The sequence below is a fragment of the Castor canadensis genome, chromosome 3 (genome assembly GCF_047511655.1).
Source record: "Castor canadensis chromosome 3, mCasCan1.hap1v2, whole genome shotgun sequence".
Classification (NCBI taxonomy): Eukaryota; Metazoa; Chordata; class Mammalia; order Rodentia; family Castoridae; genus Castor; species Castor canadensis.
In genome coordinates this window covers 48,976,846-48,996,174 of record NC_133388.1, presented here as the reverse complement: position 1 = coordinate 48,996,174, position 19,329 = coordinate 48,976,846, and the positions used below count along the sequence as shown (strand labels likewise).

The 19,329-nt window shown below is 34.8% G+C and overlaps 1 protein-coding gene across 4 annotated transcripts in view; it reads left to right on the top strand.

Annotated features, from left to right (window-relative positions):
- The window catches only part of Tmem260 (transmembrane protein 260), a 74,548-nt gene that overhangs the window by 39,492 nt on the left and 15,727 nt on the right, over positions 1 to 19,329 (top strand). For all 4 annotated transcript variants that reach the window (XR_002213715.2, XR_012446160.1, XM_020185958.2 and 1 more), the window contains exons 8-12: positions 2,625 to 2,708; positions 4,349 to 4,463; positions 5,664 to 5,833; positions 7,727 to 7,898; positions 11,766 to 11,914. Coding sequence is in view for 2 of the 4 variants with exons in the window: in XM_020185958.2 (XP_020041547.1) it covers positions 2,625 to 2,708; positions 4,349 to 4,463; positions 5,664 to 5,833; positions 7,727 to 7,898; positions 11,766 to 11,914 (690 nt within the window). In the remaining 2 variants the exon portion in view is untranslated. The remainder of the gene's footprint in view (positions 1 to 2,624; positions 2,709 to 4,348; positions 4,464 to 5,663; positions 5,834 to 7,726; positions 7,899 to 11,765; positions 11,915 to 19,329) is intronic.

Here is a 19,329-nt window from a genome sequence, read left to right as displayed (position 1 = left end):
TTTAGAGATTTGAGTGCCTCTCTGAAGAAGTATATCTCAGAAGTAGTTTCACCTCAATAACTAATGTTGTTTACATATACTGTGTTGTCAGATATTTTAGCATTTCACTTAGTAAGGTAAAGCTTAAAGTAAGCAGTGAATACAACAATGAAAAGACTATAAAACTGAAATGTTTCAACTTTTAACTGGATAGAAAATTACCTAATGTAGTGTTTCTTTATAAAAAATTATTCTGCTGTTCTAGTTTTTAATAATGTCTTTCTTTTAAAGACATTGTATAACATTGTATTTAGCATGATTTGAACAATTTTCGTGTTATTTTGGTTTAAAATATGCTTATTTAACTTCTCAGAGCTTAATTTATTTAATATTTCTTATGACTTCATTCTGGCTGTCCTGTAGGCCCTATTTTTGACTTAAATATTTTTAACATCCAATTTATTAGAGCCAGTTTATGCAAATATATTCCAGCTATATTTTTTTTAAAAGGGAGTTAATATTTACTTTCAAACCCACACAAATTAAAACAACTTGAAAAAAATCTATATCAACTTTTGAAATATCAATACCAATTATAACACTTTAAATATATAAAATTTTGGAATAAAATAGATATCTGTAGCATCAGTTCTACCAGTTTGGAACTCTTAGGGCTATCTAAAGAAAGTGGGGAGAGTATTTCAACTTGATAATGTGAGGCAAGTTATAGGTTTTCACAATTTCCATCTTGCTTCCTTCCATTTTTCCTTTCTTTCTTTTTAAATGACTTTTTCCCTACTCCAAAAAAGATACATAATTATAGAAAATTTGGGAAATGTAAGTAAGCAAATTAGAAAATTAAAGTAACCTATAATTCCAACATATAGAGATAGCCACTATTATTCCTCTTTAACATTTTTCTCTATCTTCTTCTAATCTTTTTATATTTTGTGTTTTAAAAATTGGATTTATAATGTGTAGACTTTTATTAGCCTACTATCTTTCACTTACAGTGTGTCTTGGAAATACTTCCCTGCCATCAGTATTCCTATGTAACCTTATGTATGGTTCCCACAATTGATTTTAGATATCTCTCTGAATGTCTAACTGAAACTTTTTATGGCTCTTTTTCTTTTTTGTCGGGAAGAAGATAGCAGAAACTCAGTTTTCTTTTAAAGGTAAAGACATCTCCATCAGCAGCTGTAGGTTTTCACTGTGCTCTGCTTTACTCCATGAAAGAGTCACTGCCTGTTCTTTTCTTCCTACCATCCCAAGATTGTTAAACCACTCAGGATTACTGTTCTATTTTTCCTTGGCAAATCCCACATGAGCCCAAAAAACTCTCAGGAGTAATCCTAGACGATATATCCAACTTGTATTAGTTTCACTTAATAGTTATCTAATGGGAGAACTTACATGAAAATAATTGTTGTTAGATTTTATATCCCCCCAAAAATGACAAGACAGAAGTGATGACCACTCACACCCACAACTGTTTGTTGGAACCAAATCATCAAGCAGAATGGAGGCATAATCCTAGCAGTGTCTGAGTAAATTTCTAGTCTTTAATTGTTTGAGGTGGACAGGAGTGTTGAATAAGGCAATTCATAATTAACTTAAAGAAAATCCTTCAAAATGATGGAACTTAATCATTTACCCTTTTTCAGTTGAGCAAATTAAATTCTTTCCCCATGTATATCTCTAAATTGCAATCCTGTACAAGGAAATTATTGAATCTAACCTTAGGCAGTGAGTATCTTTTAAAGCTTACATTTAAGCAACAGATCTCTAAGAATTAATTTTGAGATCAGCTTCATTTCTTTTGAAGAAATGGGCGTCATGCTGGAGTCAATTTTTCAAGTGTGTTTGCAAATGAGTTAGGATAGCTTCTCATAGTAGATGAGTCTTCATTAGTAAGACTCATTACACATTGTGTGGTTTCCATAATTACGGCATCACGTTTTCTCCAGTAAAATTGCCAGTAGGGAGAAGAAAGTTTCTTGAGATGGTATATAGAGCCATGTCTTTTTGAGAAATAAAAGACTGCTACGGCAGTGACTATCTTAGGACTAAGATAACACTCGAAGAATGCTTATTAGTTAATGGAAGAATTTAGTTTAGGAAAAAAGAGTACATTTCTCTGAGATTGCTTAAACATTTTCCAAACCAAATAATGTAGAAAATAAGGAAGCCTCCTAATGAAGAGTATAATCTAGAAAAGAATGGTTGGAAATCCATTTTCTTGGTCTTTGGTTTTTCCTTCATGATTCAATTTCCAGAAAACTATTTGAATTAATTTTGATTTTAATTGCCAACTGAAAAATTCAAAAACCCTTTCAAACAAATTCTTACCAAACTGATTGTAAATATTCTATACAGTATAGCAATGTGAAAAATTATTTATCCTTCTCCTATCTTGATTTATATAGGTTGGTAACCAAATAGTATAATTGGAAAACATCTTAGAATTGTTTAATTGTTTCTATGGTACTTTTTCTCCTGGATTTAAAAGAAGACAAAATAATTTACAGTTCCAGCCCAGTCCTTACAATGGTTCAGTGCATAATCAAATGTTTCCTAGAAAGAATATTTTCCTTGGAAATTACAAATTTGTTTTCTACAAACAATAAGGTTGTCTTTTACAGCTCTCAGGTAACCAATATGAAGACTGAACTCTCATTCAATACCCAAGCCCTCGCAGTTTGGGCAAATATGTGTTTGTTAAGAAAGTGAGTATTATAATTCCTTCTCCTGCTGCTTTACCCATGTTCATGAATTGAATTCATATTTTAAATATAGAACATTGCCCGTATTTCATATTTAAAGGCAATTATGTATTCTTTTCTTGGTGTCTTATTTTATCTTTCTTTTTTTTTTTTTTCCTATGGTACTGGGGCTTGAACTCAGGGCCTTCACCTTGAGCTACCCTACCAGCCCTATTTTTGTGAAGGATTTTTCAAGATAGGGTTTTGTGAACTTTTTACCTTTGAATCTCGATGCTCCTGATCTCTGCCTACTTAGTAGCTGGAATTACAGGCCTGAGTCACCAGCACCCAGCATTTATTTTATCTTCTGATTATAAATAAGTGATTTCAAAAAATTAATCAAGAGATGGGGAGGATCGAGGTTCAAGGCCAGCCCTGGCAAATACTTCAGGAGACCCCCCTCTCCAAAATAACCAGAGCACAATGGACTGGAGGTGTGGCTCAAGAGGTAGCACCTGCTTTGCACTCGTGAACCCCTGAGTTCAAACTTCATTCCCACTAAAAAAAAAAAAAAAAAGAAAAAAAAGAAAAATTGATCAGATTATGACAAAGCAAACAAGTCATTTGATGACCTATAACCTCTGATTTGGTCCCTTGCCCATAGCTAATTATTTTTGTTGATTTACAAAAGAAGCAAACAACTACTTAGGTTTCTCTGATAATAATTTTTTTAAAAAGCCTTAAAAATGTAGCACCATTAGCCTCCATTAATATTTTTTGTTCATTTACTTTCTGGTCTGTTGAAAGTATGTATTTGTATATAAATGTACATATAGCTATAGTTTTGCTTGCTAACAATTATCATTATATTGTTAACATTTTCCCATACCAAAAAAATACTTAAGATCATTTAAATATCTGTATAATGTATTTTATTCTATGACCATAGAAGAAACTATTTATATTTAAATTTTTTTCAATTTATTTTTGGGGCTGGGGCTTGAACCCCCAGGGCCTTATGCACACTAGACCCTCAGCTAGTCTACAGCTGAGCCATATATATCCAGCTATCCCTGGGCATTACTGTAGATGTTCTCCTGTTACACTGCTTCTACTTTCTCTACTGTTATAAGTGGTACTAATACTAAAATACTTTCACGGATTAATGTTTATTCACATTTCTAGTTATTACTTAAAGATTTATGCCTGCATATCAAATTGTGAGTATTTTTATGGCTTTTGATACATTATCTAATTAACTGTTTCAGGAATTATACTGACATGTTTTCTCATTCTACTGAATTCTCACCAGCGTTGAGATTTTTTATTTTAAACCTTTATTATGTTGAACATGAAAATACACTTTTACTTTGCACATGCTTGATTACTTTTCAAATTTAGCAAGATTTTGTATTTTTTTCTGTGAATTTCAACTTTATATTCTTTGCTGCTTAATTTCAAGTTAAATTGTTTACAATTTGTAATTCAAGTGTGTCACTATTAGTGTTAGCTATTTCCAATGTAGATTTTTAAAACTCAGATCTTTCTTTTTTCTTAAAAATGGAAATTTTACACTTAAAAATATCCCCTATAGCTTAAAGCTATGTAGTGTTATTATTGATACACATATAGGTAATTTGGGGCATATTTTTATTCTTTTGTAGGAACAGGCAGAATCCATCGCTAGTATGGCTTTTTACTGGAATGTTCTGCATTTATTCATTTTTCTTTGCTTGGAGGGCAAACTTAGATATTTCAAAACCGCTTTTTATGGGTGTGGTAAGTTTTACTTAGATATGTCTTTTAACTTGAAAGTTTGTGAAAATTACACAAATTTGTCTTTCATGAACCTTGTAGAAAGAGCAAATTATATCAGAAATAGTTAATATTGTATATATATTTTTATAAATCAAAAGTTAAATTATTGAGTCATTAAGGTTAAGACCTTTTTAGAGGAAAAACATGCAATATTTAGTTAGCAGAGTGATTCAATAGACTAATTTGTGTATGTGTCCTTGAAAATATAGATATAAATGCATTTCACTTGGATATTTTTTAGGATAGCAGAAGAAATATGAGTTATTATTCAGGAAGGTAGGAGGGATGGCTTTTGCCAACATATTCTCTTACTACCTCACCAATCCCAGTCCTGTGCAAAAAGAGAATCTGTGTTTCCGTCTTCCCTGGAAGCCATTTCTTCTCCATATAATAGAAACTCTATAAATGTAGATAGCTCTTTTTTTTGACAGCTGAAACCAGCTGGTGGTTTTGTGTATATGTTTAGGATCCCAAATAAATAATACCCTACTTGCTCATCTGCATTGTGAATCAATTGAGAAACACGATGAACCAGCGCAGATGGGTGGGAGAATCACCTTTGTTACTGATAACACTGAGACTGGAGAATGTGGCGTCTGTCAGTGGGCAGGGGGACTTCCTCATGCTGTCTTCCAGAATGGACAGACCTGTGGGCAGTGCTTCACAGGGCAGGCCTCACCCCACCTCACCTCCACCTACTGGTGCCACAGGGACAGAGTCTGCCATAGACAACTGTTTCCTGGAGACAGCTCACTTTGGAGGGAAAGGGAGAGGAAAAGGAAGGACTGTGCACAGCTGCTGACTCCTTAGGAAGTCAGTCCCTACCATCTCAGCGAAAGAAGTAAAGGGTGAGGGGTAGAGATGGGCAAAGCTTCTCCACATTTCTCTTCTTCCTCCACCCTACATACTGATGAAGACTGCAGTACTGAGATGAATGTGTGGATCCAAAAAGGGAGATGCACATGTCAAGCTGGGAAAGAACACTTGAAAATTGGAAAATAAAATGACCTGCAGCTAGACTGGGGAAGTTAGTTAGTAAGGTCTAAATGGCAGCAGGCATAAGCAAGTAGGTGGAAATACTGTATTTTTAAAATATTTAAGTACCTGGTTGGTGGCAAAAACTTGTCAAATGAGCATACTGTTTGCATGTCTCTTTACCAGGTGGAACGATTCTGGATGCAAAGCAACGCAGTGGTGGCTGTCCTTGCTGGCATTGGTTTGGCTGCACTTGTGTCTGAGATGAACCGGGTGCTGCACAGCAATGGACTTCAGTGTCTGGAGTGGCTCTCAGCAGCTCTTTTTGTAGTTTACCAAATATATTCTAATTATAGGTAATAGTATACAATTATTTTTGAAAAATAGCACTCAAGCCAGAGATATTTGATTAGATTCTAGGATTTTATTTCATTTCAACTTCTGTTGGTTCGTAAGACTTGAAGGGAGGCAGGTTGGTCTGCATACTGTGGTTTTTAAGCTTTAGGGATTGTTAAGCTTCCTGATCCAGAATCTCAGCATAAGTGTGTGTGATTTCAGGCCATTGCAAGCAAGGGTTCAGGCAGTGTATGAGGACTATTTGTATATTTTCCTCCAAAAAAGCCTAGAGATACTGGAGTATATGTAAAGTTACACTTATGTAGAAAATTAAAAAGATTTGGGGCTTTTTCTGTACCCTAATATAACTCACTTTCTGCTTCAAAGTTTTCATCTTTGGGATAATAACCTAGTCCTTTTCCAGTTGTAGTAGAGAATATTAATTATTTTAAAATTAAGTTCTAGAAGTTTAGCTCTTATTATGCTATTAGTATTGTATGTATTTTTCAAAATCTTTTAAATAACCACTAAAGTCAGAGTGTAACATAAAAAATGGCCAAGTCTTAAATCATAGTTCATTTATCCCAGCAGCGTTCAGTACATCCTACAAAAGTGGAAGAGTTCCTTGGCATTTTTTTATAGTAAGATTTGGCTTGATTTGTTTTTAAAAGATTAAATTTTTCTCTTTTAACTTAACTTCAAAAAATTATTATTCTTTACAATCCCAGGGTAGAGGCTGTGTTAGAAAGGTTTCATCACCAGGACATCTTGTAGGATGGGGTACGTGTCCAGACACAGCTCCATAAATGGCTCAAGAAGGGATGACAGTGTGTTCAGCCTTTTTTAATCCCAATCCATCTTCTTTTAGCTCGAGTCATTAAGGCAGTCCAGGCTCAGCACAGTGATATTTACACAGGCTAGGTGGTTTATCTTGTTTGGATTTTTTAATTTGCAGGGAAATGGAACAGATAGCAGTTTTTCTGGTGGCAAAATGTGAGTCATCAATGGCAAAGTAGGGAATCATACATAGTAGGAAGCAGTCATTGTTGCATTGCAAAGGGAGATAATATTCTGTTCCTAGAAATACTTGTTTGCTTTGTGATGCTAACCTAGTGTTTCAACTTCAGGCAGTGTTCCACAGCTCTGTTAGTTAACGAACCTGATAATAAGAAGGAGGACATTGCTTGTCCATTTTTTTAATGCTTGTTCTCTCTTATACTCCTCTTCTTTTTTTCATAGAAAGTTGTCATAATTCATGCACTTTTTTCCTTGAAGTTAGAACATCCACTTCATTCTTGAAAAGAGCTGTAGTGCTGTTGTTACCAATAGCAAGTAATGTCTAGAGAGAATCAGATGACTCAAACTGTTCCTTGCCTTCCTTCCCATTCCTTAAAGATTCCTTGGCCTCTATGAGAGCAGGGAACCCAGGTAGTTTGGGGTACAGGAAATGATGGGAAGGATCAGGAGAGTCATACAAATGTAATACAAATTTATGTTAGAAATTAGCAGATTTCCTTTTGCTTTCTGAAAATTCCTTTGGAGCAAATAGAATTAGCATGAAATTATCTTAAATTCTATGTGGAATCAGAGACCTTACTTTTGTTAAATGAAATTGGATTACTTTTAGGGAAAACACTGATTCCCTTTCTTTATAGAAATGATTATAAATTCAATATATAAAACAGCACAGTAAGCTGGTTTTTTTTTTTTCATTTGCAGTTAGCTCCTCCTTTTTTATCAGATAGTAGCATTTCTTTCAAATACATCATCTGCTTAAAGGATACAATTAGGATACTTTAAAACACTGAATGTAGGTTGCACAATGGAAAAGGAGTAGCATGGAAAATATGTTCAGTGTTATTAAAACTGTAACAAAGGGTTGCTATCTTAACTTTTAAAATCTTTTTATTTAGTGTTTGTGACCAAAAGACCAACAATGTGATTGATAAATTTGCAAAGAATCTTCTAGACTCTATGCCTCATGATGCAATCATCTTACTCAGAGGAGATTTGCCAGGGAATTCTCTCCGTTACATGCATTACTGCGAGGGATTGAGGCCAGATATTTCATTAGTGGATCAAGAAGTAAGCATATGAAAAACATAGTTAAAATATAGCAGTCATTTTAAAACATGTTTTTTAAAAGTTCTCTTTTAGCCAGGCATGGTGGTAGTGCATGCCTGTGGTCCCAGCTACTCAGGAGGACCAGATGAGTCCAGGATTTTGGACCAACTTGGGCAACATAGACCCAAAACAAATAAATAAAACTCTTTTCATTTTTTGAGCTGTGGTTGGGTAAATTTTCATAATCTTTCCCCTTTTTTTGCAGTACTAAGGCTAGAACTCAAGGCCTACACCTTGAGCCATTCCACCAGCCCTTTCTGTGATGGATTTTTTCAAGGTAGGGTCTTGCAAACTGCCCAAGCTGGCTTTGAACTACAATCCTCCTCATCTCTGCCTCCTGAGTATTTTAGGATTACAAGCGTGAGCCACCAGTACCTAGCATAATCATTCTGATTATTGTTGTTTTGAAACAGGGTCTTGCTATGTATTCCAGGCTGGCCTCAAACTCTTGAATTGCCTCACCTTCTTGAGGAATGCTGGGATTACAGGTGTATACCACATCTGATGGTAATCATTGTTAGGTAGAAAATATATCACATTCTTCTGTTTATTTTAACTAAGTATAAATTATGTGTTGCTTCTTTCTCATTTAAACTGAATGTTTTAAATGTGTACATATATGTAAATGCAAAAATGATACCTGTAGATACTATTCCAGGAATGGAGGGAGAAAGGTAATAAAGGAGAGCGGTGGAGGGGGTGAATTTAAGTATGATATATTTGATCCATTGTAAGAACTTTTGTAAATTCCACAATGTACCCCCACCCAGCACAACATAAAAAAAAATTGTTAGAGTCAAGTAATATTCAAGTAACATGTTAGGTCTTTCATTGACATGACAAAATCTGAACATGTGTATTATATTGTAAATTTGTTGTTAAATTGTGTTATTTTACACTTACCTGGTTCAAAATAAAAAGCTCTTCTCACATTTATCTGGTTCAGCTACTGAAATTAGCACTACCCACTAGCTTAAGGATTAAAATAAATTAGGCTGAATATATCATAAATTAACTAGCAGTTAAGTAAACATTTCACCATTTTTTTTTCTTGGTACTGGGATTTGGACTCAGGGCCTATACCTTGAGCCATGCCACCAGCCCCTGTCTTGTGATGAGTTTTTTCGGGATAGGGTCTTGTGAACTATTTGCTGGAGTTGGCTTCGAACTGCAGTCCTCCTAATCTCTGCCTCCTGAGGTGTGAGTCACTCCTGCCCGGCCTTACCCATTATTAACCACAGTTCTGCTATAGAATTTTTTTATAAACTTTATTGGTCCTCTGACAAAATATGTTAGGAGGAGATTTGTGAAAATTTTGATGACATTAAAATGATTTTTGGACCTAGAAAATTATACTTAAACCATGAGATTTATTATTTTAACTATAAATACCAAAAAGAACAAATCTATGTCTAGTGTTTATAGAGTGGTCATTAAGAAAACAGAGGCTTCCCTGCCACCTGTCTTAGCCTACCACTTCTCTTTCTAGCTTTCTTATTCTTTCCTTTTCTTTGAATAAAGTTTTGCTATTGTTTTGCAGGAGAAAGAGAGAGAGAAAAAATAAAGGAAAGAAGGAAGAAAGGAGGGAAACAAATTCTTAGTCTTGAAAAAATATTATTCATTCAGTTGAACAGATTATTAGGCACAATACTTATTTAATAAATTGTGCTGATTAGAAAAATAATGAAAATTTTGGGAGAAAACTGTATAAACAGATTTGCAAACATCCCATATGGAAATTTTGCAAACTACAAACATACTTCTAAGCAGTTTGCATCTATATTATCTATGTAGATTAATGGATTTGATCTTCAATCTAGCTTCTGACAAAGCTTGGTTATTTGTTGGTAACATGATAGTGCACTATGATTTTATACCCTGTTTGGGATAGCAACTGTTATCATTAGAAAGCATGGACTTCAGAGAGAATGAGACCTAAATTCAGGTATTTATCCTGTTATTTCCTGGGTCTGACACAGGATGGGAACTGATGATTTTCCTTCAGAGCTTCTGTTTCCTTATTCATGAAATGGAAGGATGCTTTTGAATGCAAGGAACAGAATATCCAACTGAGAGTGGATTAAACTGTGGAGTTTTTAATCTCACATAACAAGTAGTGTGGAGACAGCGATTTTAGGATTGATGATGCAAGTAATTCAATGTTGTCAGTGATCTAGGACAACTCTTTCTGTGCTTTTTCTTTACTTTCCTCCATAGTTACAAATGGATGCCTAAAACAAAGCAAGGTACTTCTTGTCTCCCCCTCAACACACATCTTTCTATGGGGAGTAACATGTTTCTCAGAAGTCCCAGGAGACCTCCCACAGTATTCTTCACATGCCACTCCTAAAAGACTCACTAGCAAAGGCGAATGACTAGACCTGAGCACACTGATGCCCTGAGCTACCTGATTGAAGTCAGGATTGTGTTAGTGAAAAAGACATGGGCAGCCAACAGTGTCTGATAGAATCATCCTCATGAATCATAAGATTATTACGGAAATCAACTGAGGAATATTAGTGCTAACATACAGTGGGTGTTTAACTAATGTCAGTATCCCCAAGAGCTAAAACTATTGGGCAGTAAAATTCATTTCAATAAGTATTTTTAAGTTTTACAATGTATACTTAGGTTCAAATTAATTTGTCATTTGCTAGTTAAAAGACTTAAATAAGGTAAGTAAAATTCAAGTGCATTTGCTCAAATGGTGATACCCAAACTAACAGCTTTCAAAGTATAAGTAGGAATCTTTTCTTTGAAAAGGGAGACTCTGTAGATATAAAAGTATAGAATTAAGAAAATTATTTTTTAATGATGTTTTTAATTAAAATAACATATAAGGCCTGGTGTGGTATTGTACTCCTGAGCCACAGAAGTCTGGAGGCAGAGGTAGGAAGATGGCAAGTTCAAGGCCAGCCTGGACTATGTAGCAAGACCCTGACTCTTTTCAAACTCACTGTTTGAAAAAGGAGGGTAGAAGGAGAAAGGGGGAAAATGGAAATACAATGTTTGCTTAAGGTATACCACACTTGTATTATTAATGTACAAAAAACAAAAACCAAACAAGCAAAGAAGAAAAGAAGAATATGTAATTAAATAAGGGCTATTAATAAATTCAGATAATTTAACCAAAAGGGTTTTTTCCTTTGAGTTCTAAGTTATTATGATTGAGCTTCTGAAGGGCAGAGATTATATCTTACTCATTCTAGGTGAGCAATACTTGCTTTTTAAATGAATGAGAATGGAGTAATGATACATTTCTGTATTTTGTCTAGGTTATCTAGTCTGGCCATCAAAGAAATTTCAACTTCAACAAAAATAATTGTGCCAGACAATGTGCTTGGTGCACAAAGATGAAAAGATACAATCCCTTCCCTCTAGGAGCTCACAGTCTAGTGAGGAGTAGGCCTAGAGCTATACTAGAGGTAGGTACAAAGTGCTATAGGAGCACATCATGCTCGCTGTAGACACTGGGAGGGTGTTTCAGAAGAGGTGATATTTGTGGTGGTTCTGAAAGTTGAGTATACATTCTCCAGACGTAAGAATGGGGAAAAGACATCTAGGCAGTTGGTCAGATGCATGAAGGCTAAATGAAATTGGGTATTGATGTCTAGGATGGTATCGTATCTTGAGACATAAAATCCAAGGTGTAAGTCACTCTTAAAAGAGTAGCCAGTGCCTCATTCCTCAGTTGTGCTTGAATGCATTTTTCATTCATTTAATGAGAACCTTTTCATAGTACTTGTAAGCTTGACTCTTTCTTTTTTTTTTTATTCATTTATTCATATGTGCATACATTGAAAGTTTCCTATATGATTTCTCTGGCAGATGATGACTTATGAGTGGTATTTACCCAAGATGGCAAGGCATTTACCAGGAGTCCACTTTCCTGGGAACCAGTGGAATCCTGTGGAAGGAGTACTATCTAGTGGAATGGTCACATTTAATCTTTATCACTTTCTTGAAGTAAATAAACAGTAAGCATTCTTTTCATATAATAGCTTTTCTAAAATCTTAAGCTTTTTTAAAATTGTTTCTATAGCAGCTGTGCCTCATCCAAAAGACCAATTTTCTACACCTATTTCCCTGTCACCGGTAAGATTATCTTTGTAATTAAATTGAATATCTGTGCATAAATGAGACCAGACAGAAATAAATGTTATTGTTCTGGGTAACAGCAAATAAAGACAGATTAGCAAGAATAGCAAATAAGATCTTAGCACAATTCTGAGAAATTGGAGACGTGCCTACCTACTTGAAATCATTGCAGGTGGATCGCAAGCAATTACACTTTCCTCCTGATCAACACTGAGGCTCCCTTTTAAGTGTAAAGCAATTTTGTCTTCAGGAATAATCAGTATATAAAAATAGCTTAAGAATTTTTTATAGAGGATAAGACTTTTTATAAATAAAAAATACGTCTGGTTTATGCCATCTGACAAAAAAATAAGAGAATGGTGACTTCTGTACTTGAAAACATAAAATTATTTGTAGTAAAGGTCAAGAATAAATAACTTCTTCAGTGGTATAGTGTTGAACATTCCACCTGTTCACAAAATGCTTGAGACGGTCCAGAGCTTAAAGAAGAAACACTTACCTCATGGTTTGTTTTTTCTTATAAAGAGGACTTGAAAAAAATCTAAAGTTGAATTATCCCTTGCTAAGAACACAGTCATGTGGTATTTCTGGTGCAGAGACTGTGTTTATATGACTCATGGAGTAACTGAAGGCTATGGGTATAAATGTGCTGAGAGTAAGATTTAATTATTACATTCTGGAATGAAATATAAAGAACCATTAATGTTCCCAAATTGGCATTTTTGTGAATTTTTTAAATTCAACTCCACAAAATGTTCTTACTATCTGCTATGTCATCACAACTCATATTAGCCCATGGCAATATATAAAATAAATGAGACTCAGTTCCACATCCAACTAGACCACAATCTAATTGGATACATAAATAGATGTGAATATAACCAGCCAGGATATAATAAGTTCTGCTAGCAGTGCCTTGTAAAGTTTCAGAGTAAACTCGATATATGTCTACTAAACAGACCATTTAACTGACTATATAAACTAAGCAAAGAAGCATAAGCAAAGAAGCCATTAATTCTGCCTGGAAGCATTCACTCAGCATTTATTAATAAATGCTAAGAGTCCAGAATGTTCTAAGAACAATGCTATGAGGATACCATATTCTCTTTGAGGAAACTCTAGATAGTATTTGGAAAAGCATGAAGTCATGGACAAGAACAGCCACTGTTTTTTTTTTTTTTTTTTTTTTTTTTTTTTTCATTTTTCTTTTATTATTCATATGTGCATACAAGGCTTGGTTCATTTCTCCCCCCTGCCCCCACCCCCTCCCTTACCACCCACTCCACCCCCTCCCGCTCCCCCCCTCAATACCCAGCAGAAACTATTTTGCCCTTATCTCTAATTTTGTTGTAGAGAGAGTATAAGCAATAATAGGAAGGAACAAGGGGTTTTGCTGGTTGAGATAAGGATAGCTATACAGGGCATTGACTCACATTGATTTCCTGTGCGTGGGTGTTACCTTCTAGGTTAATTCTTTTTGATCTAACCTTTTCTCTAGTTCCTGGTCCCCTTTTCCTATTGGCCTCAGTTGCTTTAAGGTATCTGCTTTAGTTTCTCTGCATTAAGGGCAACAAATGCTAGCTAGTTTTTTAGGTGTCTTACCTATCCTCACCCCTCCCTTGTGTGCTCTCGCTTTTATCATGTGCTCATAGTCCAATCCCCTTGTTGTGTTTGCCCTTGATCTAATGTCCACATATGAGGGAGAACATACGATTTTTGGTCTTTTGAGCCAGGCTAACCTCACTCAGAATGATGTTCTCCAATTCCATCCATTTACCAGCGAATGATAACATTTCGTTCTTCTTCATGGCTGCATAAAATTCCATTGTGTATAGATACCACATTTTCTTAATCCATTCGTCAGTGCTGGGACATCTTGGCTGTTTCCATAACTTGGCTATTGTGAATAGTGCCGCAATAAACATGGATGTGCAGGTGCCTGTGGAGTAACAGTCTTTTGGGTATATCCCCAAGAGTGGTATTGCTGGATCAAATGGTAGATCGATGTCCATCTTTTTAAGTAGCCTCCAAATTTTTTTTCAGAGTGGTTGTACTAGTCTACATTCCCACCAACAGTGTAAAAGTGTTCCTTTTTCCCCGCATCCTCGCCAACACCTGTTGTTGGTGGTGTTGCTGATGATGGCTATTCTAACAGGGGTGAGGTGGAATCTTAGTGTGGTTTTAATTTGCATTTCCTTTATTGCTAGAGATGGTGAGCATTTTTTCATGTGTTTTCTGGCCATTTGAATTTCTTCTTTTGAGAAAGTTCTGTTTAGTTCACATGCCCATTTCTTTATTGGTTCATTAGTTTTGGGAGAATTTAGTTTTTTAAGTTCCCTGTATATTCTGGTTATCAGTCCTTTGTCTGATGTATAATTGGCAAATATTTTCTCCCACTCTGTGGGTGTTCTCTTCAGTTTAGAGACCATTTCTTTTGATGAACAGAAGCTTTTTAGTTTTATGAGGTCCCATTTATCTATGCTATCTCTTAGTTGCTGTGCTGCTGGGGTTTCATTGAGAAAGTTCTTACCTATACCTACTAACTCCAGAGTATTTCCTACTCTTTCTTGTATCAACTTAAGAGTTTGGGGTCTGATACTAAGATCCTTGATCCATTTTGAGTTAATCTTGGTATAGGGTGATATACATGGATCTAGTTTCAGTTTTTTGCAGACTGCTAACCAGTTTTCCCAGCAGTTTTTGTTGAAGAGGCTGCTATTTCTCCATCGTATATTTTTAGCTCCTTTGTCAAAGATAAGTTGCTCATAGTTGTGTGGCTTCATATCTGGATCCTCTATTCTGTTCCACTGGTCTTCATGTCTGTTTTTGTGCCAGTACCATGCTGTTTTTATTGTTATTGCTTTGTAATATAGTTTGAAGTCAGGTATTGTGATACCTCCTGCATTGTTCTTTTGACTGAGTATTGCCTTGGCTATTCGTGGCCTCTTGTGTTTCCATATAAATTTCACAGTAGATTTTTCAATCTCTTTAATGAATGTCATTGGAATTTTGATGGGAATTGCATTAAACATGTAGATTACTTTGGGGAGTATCGACATTTTTACTATGTTGATTCTACCAATCCATGAGCATGGGAGATCTCTCCACTTTCTATAGTCTTCCTCAATCTCTTTCTTCAGAAGTGTATAGTTTTCCTTGTAGAGGTCTTTCACATCTTTTGTTAGGTTTACACCTAGGTATTTGATTTTTTTTGAGGCTATTGTAAATGGAATTGTTTTCATACATTCTTTTTCCGTTTGCTCATTGTTAGTGTATAGAAATGCTAATGATTTTTCTATGTTGATTTTATATCCTGCTACTTTGCTATAGCTATTGATGATGTCTAGAAGCTTCTGAGTAGAGTTTTTTGGGTCTTTAAGGTACAGGATCATGTCATCTGCAAATAGGGATATTTTGACAGTTTCTTTACCTATTTGACAGTTTCTTTACCTATTTGACAGTTTCTTTACCTATACAAATAGGTAAAGAAACTTCTTTACAAATAGGTAAATATACTTCTTGCCTAATATACTATATACTTCTTGCCTTCTTTGTATACTTCTATACAAATAGGTAAAGAAACTTCTTGCCTAATTGCTCTGGCTAGGAATTCCAGTACTATGTTGAATAGGAGTGGAGATAGTGGGCATCCTTGTCTGGTTCCTGATTTTAGAGGGAACGGTTTTAATTTTTCTCCGTTAAGTATAATGCTGGCTGTAGGTTTGTCATATATAGCTTTTATAATGTTGAGGAACTTTCCTTCTATTCCTAGTTTTCTTAGAGCTTTTATCATGAAATGATGTTGGATCTTATCAAAGGCTTTTTCTGCATCTATTGAGATGATCAAGTGGTTTTTGTCTTTGCTTCTGTTAATGTGGTTTATTACGTTTATTGATTTTCGTATGTTGAACCACCCCTGCATCCCTGGGATGAAGCCTACCTGGTCGTGGTGGATAATCTTTTTGATGTGTTGCTGAATTCGATTTGCCATTATTTTGTTGAGGATTTTTGCATCAATGTTCATTAAGGAGATTGGCCTATAGTTCTCCTTTTTGGAGGTGTCTTTGCCTGGTTTTGGGATAAGTGTAATAGTGGCTTCATAAAATGTGTTTGGCAGTTTTCCTTCCCTTTCTATTTCATGGAACAGTTTAAGGAGGGTTGGTATCAGTTCTTCTTTAAAGGTCTGATAGAATTCAGCAGAGAATCCATCAGGTCCTGGACTTTTCTTTTTGGGGAGACTCTTGATTGCTGCTTCAATTTCATTTTGTGTTATAGGTCTATTCAGGTGATTAATTTCCTCTTGGTTCAGTTTTGGATGATCATATGTATCTAGAAATCTGTCCATTTCTTTTAGATTTTCAAATTTATTTGAATATAGGTTCTCAAAGTAGTCTCTGATGATTTCCTGGACTTCCATGGTGTTTGTTGTTATCTCCCCTTTTGCATTCCTGATTCTACTAATTTGGGTTTTTTCTCTCCTCATTTTAGTCAGGTTTGCCAGGGGTCTATCGATCTTGTTTATTTTTTCAAAGAACCAACTTTTTGTTTCATTAATTCTTTGTATGGTTTTTTTGGTTTCTATTTCGTTGATTTCAGCTCTTATTTTTATTATTTCTCTCCTTCTATTTGTTTTGGGATTTGCTTGTTCTTGTTTTTCTAGGAGTTTGAGATGTATCATTAGGTCATTGATTTGGGATCTTTCAATCTTTTTAATATATGCACTCATGGCTATAAACTTTCCTCTCAAGACTGCCTTAGCTGTGTCCCATAGGTTCCGGTAGGTTGTGTTTTCATTTTCATTGACTTCTAGGAACTTTTTAATTTCCTCTTTTATTGCATCGATGATCCATTCTTCATTAAGTAATGAGTTATTTAGTTTCCAGCTAAGAACAGCCACTGTTAACATTGTCATAAGCTTTTTTTAAACACAGATTATTTATTTATAAACACTTACACAAGTATAGACATACTGTATCTTACATAGCTAGGAAAAAGTTTGATTTCCTGTGCAGTTTTTCTCACCTCATTTCATATCATATGAGTATTTCCTATGCAATCGATTAAATGTCATTGTTACCATGTTTTTTGTGTGTAACAGTTCATAGGATGTATGATACATCAACAGATACTGTGTTTTTAGAACATTTTCTTGTTTCTAGACCTTTGCTGTTGTAACAGTAGCTGAGAAACACCATGGCCCATACAAGTTTTATTAATATTTTTGCCTAACAAAAGTCTGAAGTTAAATATTACTTACGAGTGTCTGTTTTCAAAGTTTTTTTTTCTTTTTCTTGTTTGTTTTGTTTTTAAAGTTTTTAATTTAAAAAGTAATATGTATTCATTACAGAGTAAGAAATCATTTTTTAAAAACTAGAAGAATGTCTCATTTAAAGAACTACATTAAAAATATTTTTTTATAAAGGTGAAAGCATAATGTAAAATGGAGTTCTGTTTTTTCATTCACTATCATGAAACTATTTTCTTATAGTTTTATAAACTATAAATATTTTAGTAGCTACATGCACTGTAGTAATAGGCTGATAGAACTATTGATACTTTAAGTGGTATCTGGTTTTCTAACTACAATAAAACTACGAGGGCTGGCGGAGTGGCTCAAGTGGTAGAGTGCCTGCTTAGCAAGCTCAAGGTCTTGAGTTCAAACCTCAGTACTACCAAAAACAATAAATAAAATAAAATTATGAGCTACAACAAATACCTTTGTGTATGTAGTTTTTGTGGAAGTGTAGATTTTAAGTTATTAGGATAGAACAAAAATATCTTACTCAGAAGTGAAATTACTAAATTTAAAGGCATGAGTTATTTAAAGGTACGTGATAAGGATTTTTTTCCCCCCAAGAGTGTTCGATCATCATCCAATGAAAACTCTCTAAGTAGGTACTTTTTTTTTACTTTCACTTGTTAATCATCAAAAAAATGTGTTATGACAATTTCACGCGTGTACATACTGTTCTTTGATCATACTCATTCCCCGTTAACCCTAGTTTGTCCCCTCTTTCCCTCTCTTGCTAGTCCTCTTTTTGCTTTTCCCAAATAGTTTCTAAATAGGTAATTTTTATTTTACTTTTATTAGTTACAGTTTTTGGTGAAATTTGGGTTTAAATTGAGGGCTCTACTGCTTGAAACATACTTCCGGTCCATTCAATCTGGTTACTTTGAAGATGGGATCTCCAGACCCTCCTGATCTCTGCCTCCCAAGTAGCTAGAATTACAGGTGCCTTACTAGATGGGTAGTTTTTAGAAGAAGCTAACAATTATTGAGCAGCTATTACCTTATTTTATTTTTAACATACAATAAAATTTACTTTTTTATAATACAGTTCTGTGAACTTTGACCCATGTATGCATTTATGTAATGATCACAACAATTAGAATTCAGAGCAGTCTGTGGCCCCCAAACTTCCTTGTGCTACTCTTGTGTAGCCATACTGTCCTCTTGGCCCTTACCCTGCCAACCACTGCTCTATTCTTCTTGCTATAGAGTTGCCTTTTCCAGAATGTCCTATAAATGAAGTCATAGGTATGTAACTTTTGGATACTTGGCTCAGCATAATGCCTTTGAAAACCATCCAAGTTGTTGCATGTATAAGAAGTTCATTCCTGTTTTGTTGCTGAGTAGTATTCCGTTGTGTGGATATGCTACAATTTGTTTATTCATTCATCCCTTTAAGAACACTTGGGTTGGTTCCACCTTGGGACATTATGAGTAGAACTACTATAATATACCCAGGAATGGGATTGAGCTGTTCAGTTTTTTAACTGTTGAGTTTTGAAAATCATTTATATATGCTACATATAAATCCTCTCACATATGTGATTTGTAAGTATTTACTCTCTTTGTCTTTTTGTTTTCCTACAAATGTCTTATGCAGAGCTAAAGTCTTTGGGTTTTCCCCCCCTTTGGTACTTGAGTTTGAACTCAGAGCCTCTTGCTTGCTAGGAGACACTCTGCCACTTGAAGCATTCCACCAGCCTAAGTTTTTTTATTTCAATGAAATCCAATTTTTTTCTTTTATGGATCATACTTTTGGTATCATATGCAAGTCACAAAGAATTTCTCCTATTTTCTTCCATGAGTTTTATAGTTTTGTGGGATGTCAAATCGTCCTCATACCATTTGTTGAAAAGATTATCCTTTCTTCACTAAATTGTATTTGCATCTTTCTCTATATCTACTTCTGGATTTGTTTCGCTTGTTTGTTTTTGGTTTTGTGGTTTTGGCTTGGTTTAATTTAGTAAGTGTTTTCGTGGTGTGTTTTTTATCTTCTTTCTCTTA